Source organism: Populus nigra, chromosome 3 (genome assembly GCF_951802175.1).
Source record: "Populus nigra chromosome 3, ddPopNigr1.1, whole genome shotgun sequence".
Taxonomy (NCBI): domain Eukaryota; kingdom Viridiplantae; phylum Streptophyta; class Magnoliopsida; order Malpighiales; family Salicaceae; genus Populus; species Populus nigra.
In genome coordinates this window covers 10019813-10027572 of record NC_084854.1, presented here as the reverse complement: position 1 = coordinate 10027572, position 7760 = coordinate 10019813, and the positions used below count along the sequence as shown (strand labels likewise).

General features: G+C 36.1%; 1 protein-coding gene across 1 annotated transcript; it reads right to left on the bottom strand.

Annotated features, from left to right (window-relative positions):
• Window positions 1-4933: 4933 nt before the first annotated feature.
• On the bottom strand, window positions 4934-6690 carry LOC133690236 (uncharacterized). Its single transcript, XM_062110463.1, has 2 exons — window positions 5497-6690; window positions 4934-5212 (listed from the first exon to the last, which is right to left on the bottom strand). Exons 1-2 carry the CDS (start codon window positions 6503-6505, stop codon window positions 5175-5177), a joined length of 1047 nt encoding a protein of 348 aa, XP_061966447.1. The 5' UTR covers window positions 6506-6690; the 3' UTR covers window positions 4934-5174.
• Window positions 6691-7760: the final 1070 nt, after the last annotated feature.

Sequence of the window (7760 nt, the reverse complement as noted above, 5' to 3'; positions counted from 1 at the left end):
ATTTCAATTCATATCTAGATGCATATAATAAGTATGTTGATTAAATTATACTTAATCATATCTAGACATTTAAATTATGTTTAGACACACAAATTAAATTTAACTTTTGGTTTCATCCTTTATAATAATAAAAGAAACGTTTAATTGATTAAATTAGCATATTTAAACATCTTTTTTTAACATATTTGGAAAAATCATTCAGGTTGTGACTACTACATTAATAAGTATGTTGACGCTTTCCAATCATATCCCAAAGTCACGAACATGGAATGTTGGGCAAAGAGGCTGGCTGGCTACATTTACAAATACCGCGAACCTGGCTAGAGTTGTAGAGCACTTAAACTAGCTTTTCTTTTTCTAACTGCACGTGCTAAATATATTCATATTAAAATCCCTAAATTATCATAAACCATAATATTTTTAATAACTAATTATAAAAGAATAAAACTAAAATTAGATAATAAAACAAATAGAAAAGATAAAGAAAACTTACCTAAAACATAAAGCATAAAAGGTTACCTGCTTAATTGGACTTGAAGAGAAATTTTGCAGAAAAAAGAGAGGCAGGGAACAACAGCTCAAAAAAAAAAAAGGGCTCTTGGTTAGTTAGTGGAAGAAAAGGAAAAAAAAGGGAAAAGTGTGGTGAAATAAGCTAGACATATGTACTATATTAGGCTATAAGTCAAAAATAATAATTAACTTTGCACGTGTCAACCCCTCACCAGACTACTATATTAATATTATAATATAAAAAGTATTTAAAAAAGTTTAAGGGGAAATTTTTGCCTTGATTTCATGAATGATTTAGAAAATTTAGTTTTAAAAAGTTTAAAAAAAAACGATTATATTTCTTATTCGCATAGAAGAAGTAGACCTAGAATATTTTTCGTTAAACTTACAAGGGTTGTCGTGTGACTTGTAAAATATTACTCGATTAGAACCAGATGTCCTTGCTTTCTCTCCAAGGATTACCGTTGACTTTTATTGGTACAAACCAGTTGTCTTTGCATCTTAAACGTTGAAGCCTCTCTCAATCGTCTCTGGAGGTCTCATTTCTTGAATCCTTAAAAGTTCTTAACTTTCTTGAATCCTCTTTCAAACGTTGAATATTATTTCCTGCTTCTTTTACTTCCAAAAATACACACCTGCTAAACATTTATTGCGTCGGGGGCAGGGATGGCTCTTTCCTTAAGACGTTACGCTTCGCCATACCGTGATTCGTTAACTCCCATTTTAAAAGAGAGGTGAGATCTTTTATCTCTTACTCAGGGCTATCATATTTTGGATTCCTAATTTACGTATTTGGCAAGATAACCATTTTGTTTTTTTTAGAGACAAAAAGGAACGGGAGATGTCAGTAGTGATGGAAACCATGACTGGTCATCCTTTGCCTGAAGATGTGGTAATTGAGATTTTATCACGACTACCTGTGAAAAATCTATTGCAATTCAATTGTGTTTGCAAATCATGGTATGCTATCATTACAAGTCCCAATTTCATATCCAAGCATCTAAGAAATTACCTTGTTCAGTATTGCGTAACTCAAGCGGGTGAACTTGAATCGCTTGATTTGTTGCTAGACGAGACACCTAGAGTTATATCATACGCCTCGCTTGATAACATGCCGTTTCACAGTCCATTTCTTTGTGGTCCTTGTGATGGAATATTTTATATGTATAACGATTGGTATGATTTTCGTGCTCTCTGGAACCCCGCAGTTAATGAATTAAAATTCTTACCTCCCTTATCCAATCCTCCATCCAATTTTTCTTGTAGTCCACAATATGATGCTTATGGTTTTGGATTACATCCAGTAACTAAAGATTACGAAGTGGTGGTTATGAAAGATTACTGGCGTGAAAAACAGGAAGAAAGGGGAGACAGGTATCCTTTACGTGTATTCGTGTACTCATCTAGCACTGGTTCTTGGAGACATTGGGGAGATTTATCACGTTATTATTATTTGCAAAATAATAAATGTTACATTTGTATGAATGGAGTATTTTTCTGGTTGGGATCACATGAAATATGTGGAGATCCTGAAGTGATTATTTCTTTTGACATGGCTACGGAAACCTGCCAAGAGATACAGCTACCAGATTGTGGCAAGTCATATAACTGTCAGTGTCTTGCAACGTACCAAGACTCCCTGGCTACATTGGATGTGTTAAAGTAATTAAGATCAAACACAAAAAGGAGGCTAGAATTCTGAATAATCTGTATATTATGAAATACATAATGTTAACCTAAATACAACTAAAATATATATAGGTTGAACTGAAAGTACTATTCTACCCTTAATAAATAAGACTACATAAATATTATTTGACATCTCCCCTCAAACTCACGATGCGGCAGCTACAAGCATCGAGAGTTTGCCAACCAGAAAACAAAAACGAGAGATGGAGTGCGCCTTGGTAAAGAAATCTGCAATCTGCAAGGAAGAAGGAACAAAAGGCAAAGTAATGGTTCCATGCTTGAGATGATGACGAGTAAGATGACAATCGATCTCAATGTGCTTAGTCCGCTCATGAAAAACCGAGTTGTGAGCAATCTGAATAGAACTCTGGTTGTCACAATACATAGGAGTAGGATGAGAAAATGAAACTCCCATATCAGCAAGTAACCAACGTAACCAAACAATCTCTTTGGTAGTAGATGTCATGGCACGATATTCTGCTTCAGTGGATGATTGAGAAACAATAGATTGTTTCTTGCTCTTCCAAGAAATAAGAGAATCACCTAAAAAGATACAAAACCAGGTAATAGACTTATGATCTGTGAGATCACTACCATGATCAGCATCAGAATATGCACGCAGCTCCAAGGAAGAGGTGGATGAAAGTAAAAGACTCTGAAAAACGGTACCTCGAAGATATCGCAAAATACGAAGAACAGCTGCCTAGTGAACAGTAGTAGGAGAAGCAACAAACTGACTAACAACATGAACATCATATGCAATATCTGGACGAGTAATAGTGAGATATACCAAACTCCCAACAATAGTGCGGTATAAAGTAGGATCTATCAAAGGTAAACCATCAGAAGAAGAGTACCTCGTGTTAACCTCAATAGGAGTATCTAGAGTCTTGTTATCAGTAAGTCTAGCCCGCTCAAGAATATCTGCAACATATTTAGACTGGGACAGAAGTTAACCTCTAGGTGAGTATGCTACCTCAATACCTAGGAAATATCGAAGATAACCCAAATCCTTCATCTCAAATCGTCTAGCCAACTCTGTCTTCAAAACTGAAATACCACCAATGTCATCACCAGTAATAATCATGTCATCAACATATAAAGACAGAATGATACGACCTGCATCAGTGCACTTAATAAAAAGAGCAGAATCATGACTGCTAGAAACAAAGCCAAGAGACGAGATCACAATAGAGAATTTCTCAAACCAAGCACGGGGTGCTTGTTTGAGACCATATAATGCTTTCTTAAGCTTACAAACATATCCAGAGTCATGTGAAATACCAGGAGGGGGTGCCATAAAAACTTCTTCTTGAAGATCTCCATTCAAGAAGGCATTTTTAACATCAAGCTGAGAAATATGTCATTGACGAATCGAAGCTACGACAATAAGAGTACGAATAGTAGTCATTTTTGCAACCGGGGCAAATGTCTCCTCATAGTCTATACCATACTGTTGAGAGTATCCTTTTGCAACCAGCCTAGCTTTGTATCGCTCAATAGACCCATTAGAATTAGTCTTGATCTTATACACCCAACGACAACCAACAACACTCTTACCAGGAGGTAGAGGAACCAAATCCCAAGTATCTGTCTTATGCAAAACATAAAGTTTCTCATCCATAGCTTGCTGCCAAAACGGATCAAGAATTGCCTCTTTATAGGAAGAGGGCTCAACATGACAATGAATAGAGGCTAAAAAGGAAGTAAATGATGAAGAATAACAAGAATAAGCAAAATCTGGTAGTTTTGTAGACTTACGAATACGAATGGACTGACGTAGAGGTGGATCCACAATCTCAGATGAAGCTTGAGGGGTTGTAGATGAGAATGGAGCTTCAGATGTGCTAGAGAGTAAAGTACCAGTACCTGCAGGATTATGAGTACAAATTGATCGAACATGGGGAGAGATATCATTTCCAGAATCCTCAGAAAATGGATCTATACTAATAAGATCAGATTTAGTCAGGCTATGAGTAGTGGATGGAATAGAAAAGAAAGGTATATGCTCAAGGAAGACAACATGACGGGACATATAAAGTTTCTGAGTTATTGGATCAAAACAACGATATCCGTTTTTTACCTTCACCATAACCCAGAAAGACACAAATAGCGGATTTAAGGGATAGCTTACTACGTTCTACATGAGGACGAAGAACAAACAAGTACAACCAAAGACTCTAAATGATGAATAATCAAGGACATACCCATATCACTTTTCAAAAGGAGATATACCCGAATTATGAGAAGATGGAATCGTATTAATCAAACTTACAGCAGTAAGAACAGCTTCTCCCTAAAACTCATTAGGAACAAAAGCAGATAACAAGAGAGAACGAGCAGTTTCGACAATATGCCTATGTTTTCTTTCAGCAACACCATTTTGCTCAGGAGTATCTGTACATGAAGTTTGGTGGATGGTTCCATCTAAGGCTAGCAATTGGCAAAATTTATTAGAGGTGTATTCCCCACCCAAATCACACCTAAAGCATTTGATCACAACAGAATATTGAGTTTTGATAAGAGCTCGAAAAGCTGCATATATCTCAAAGAATTCAGAACGATGTTTCATTAAATAAACCCAACAATAACGAGTATGATCATCAATAAAAGAGACATAATATCGAGATCCTCCTTTTGTGGCAACAGGAGAAGGTCCCCATACATCAGAATGAATCAAATCAAATGGTGAAGAAGAAACAGAAATACTTCGATTAAAAGGTAAAGGGGAAAATTTTGCCAATTTACATCCACTACAATCAGAAATGTCACAAGTTTTCAAATTTCCTAAAGCTCTTGTGAATGCCAAAAATCTCAAACGAGAAGACGAAACATGACCTAAACGGGAATGCCATAAATAAAAACTAGAAGATGAAAGGCTCAAACGAAAGGAAGACAAATCAATGGTAGTAGTAGCAGCGGTAGTAGCAGCAACTGGTACTTTTAACTCATCCAAAATATAAAGTCCATTCTCCCTATGGCCTGTCCCAATCAGCTTCTGAGACTGCAGATCCTGTATACAACAAAACGAACCAGAAAACATGACTAAATAATCATCAGAATCACATATTTGACCAACAGACGCAAGATTCAGTTTGAGTTGTGAAATAAGATAAACATTAGGGAGAGACATGTGAGGTGTGACAACAGAACCAACACCTGCTAAAAGCATATGAGTGCCATCAGCAGTCATAACAGGGATGGAGGACAAAGGGGATACAGAGGTAAAAGATGAGGAATCTGGAGACATGTGATGGGAAGCACCAGAATCCAAGACCCATTCAGAATGTGACATACCTGAGGAACTATGAGGCAACTGACCTATGGAAGAAGAAGCGGACATTGCTTGTGGCTGCAAGGAGAGAAACTTCTGAAATTGCTCAGCCAAAATATTAGGATCGGTAATAGAGCCTGGGGAAGCTACTGCTGCAGTATTATGATGTTGTGGTTTATAACCCTGAGGTGGTCTATGAGCATTAGATTGTGACGGATTGCCAGACTTCCAAGCTTGATTCTGTTGTCTCAACTTAGGACACTGAGCCTTCCAATGACCTTTCTGCTTACAGAAACTGCACTCATCGAAACCAACCCTTGTGTAAGGCTTATTCTGATGATTAGAGAATGGCTTAGAAGGCACTGCTAATACTGAAGGATTTGAAGCAGAAAGAATTCCCTTTTCAGAATAAGACTGAAGGCGTATTTCTTCAGCCAATAACTCACTAACAACAGAGTCAACAGAAGGCAGTGGAGAACGATGCAGAATTGAACCTCTAAGTCCTTCGAAATCACTGTGAAGTGCTGTTAAAAACTGTACCAGTCGTTGCTGCTCTCTACGCTCAATATAGGCACCACATGCCTTTAATTCTGCTGATTCTGTAAGAGCCAATTGATCCCAAAGATCTGTCATAGCAGAATAAAACTCTTGGATACTCATATTCTTCTGATGAAGAGCTCGTATGTCATTCTCTAATTGATACTGTTTTGCAAAGTTTGATTGTGTGAATAACCTTTGCAGATGATCCCAAACCTCTTTTGCTGTCTCATACTTCGCCAACTGCATACCTATCGAATGCTCAACAGAATTATTGATCCAAGTAATGATCTTTGCATTATTTGCTTCCCATGTATCTATCAAAACAACATCCCCCTCCTCAATATTCTTAGGTATTATATAAGTCCCACTAACATACCCCCACATCTTCTTTCCCTTAAGGAAATTTCTCATTACATAACTCCAATACGAATAGTTCTTTCCAACTAACCTCACATTCACAGACTGAAGCGAATCATCTCTTTCAGTAGCCATAATCAACAATCACAGATAACCAGAATGCAAAAGCAGCGGAAAACAAAATACTAAATTGCAGAAACTAAACAAATCCCTTCTTGAAATTATACGATTACTCCAAAACACATAACAAATTTGCAAAAACTGAATGCAAATACCAAATTGCAGAAGCTGAAGGGAAGACGAAATACCAAAATAATTACAGAAACTGTCGAAATACCTAATTTTGCAGAAGCGGAAGACAAAATATCACTCCAAAAAAAAAATGTTAACCTAATTAAGATCAAACACAAAAAGGAGGCTAGAATTCTGAATAATCTGTATATTATGAAATGCATAATGTTAACCTAAATACAACTAAAGTATATATAGGTTGAACTGAAAGTACTATTCTACCCTTAATAAATAAGACTACATAAATATTATTTAACAGGATGTTCATGAGAAGTTTCTTCATATGTGGACACTGAATGAGAGGTGTTGGTTAAAAAAAAATTCTATTGGGCCTCTTCCAGAAATTTCGTATCCGATTGGGAATTGGAAGAACAGTAAGCTGATTTTTGTTTCTGACTCTGGTGAACTAATCTCATGTGATCCCAGAACTCAAGAAATAAGTGGTCTTGGATCAACTGGGTGGGTTCGGTGTGTAGGAGTTTTTGCTTACAAGGAGAGCCTAGTTCTGGTGAAAAATGGAAATGGCTGCGAGCAACACAATCAGAAAGCTGACATAGACTCTGATTTTGTAATCAGGAGTCGAAACGCTAGAAACGAGGATTGTTTTCTCGTGGAATCATATTCTGATGGAATAAGTTACAATTTATTTGATTAATGTTCTATGTAATATTATGCTGTCTTAAGAGGACTATTATTATTTATTTTTCTTCTTTTATGATTACTGTCATATTTCTTTAGCAAATATTTTTCTTTTAATATTTGACTTTTTAAGTGGTCATTCTATTTTGAACAGAAAGATAAGTTTATGATGTCATTAGTTACCTGGGAAATTATCTTTCCTATATTGGCATAAGTGTTTTTTTATAATAATTGAGGAATTTATTAATGAATGCTAGTGCCAGAGGGATAATGGCAAACGAGCATGAAAATAACAAAATTGTCCAACATTTAGTATTTGTTATATTCTACTTTAACTATTTTCCTTCAATCAGTTTAAGAAGACGTAGTAGTTGATTTAATTTTGTAGGGTTTAAGTTCCTTTTCCAAGATAAGTTTCAATACCATGATTTATTAAAGAAATTTCCCACTTCTAAAATGA

What these genes read in the sequence shown, in the direction of transcription:
- LOC133690236 (XM_062110463.1), bottom strand. Translation starts at nt 6,505, where the DNA reads ATGGCTACTGAAAGAGATGATTCGCTTCAGTCTGTGAATGTGAGGTTA. An exon ending in GTTGCCTCATAGTTCCTCAG is followed by an intron (nt 5,213 to 5,496) that starts GTATGTCACATT and finishes TGTTGTATACAG; the next exon opens with GATCTGCAGTCTCAGAAGCT.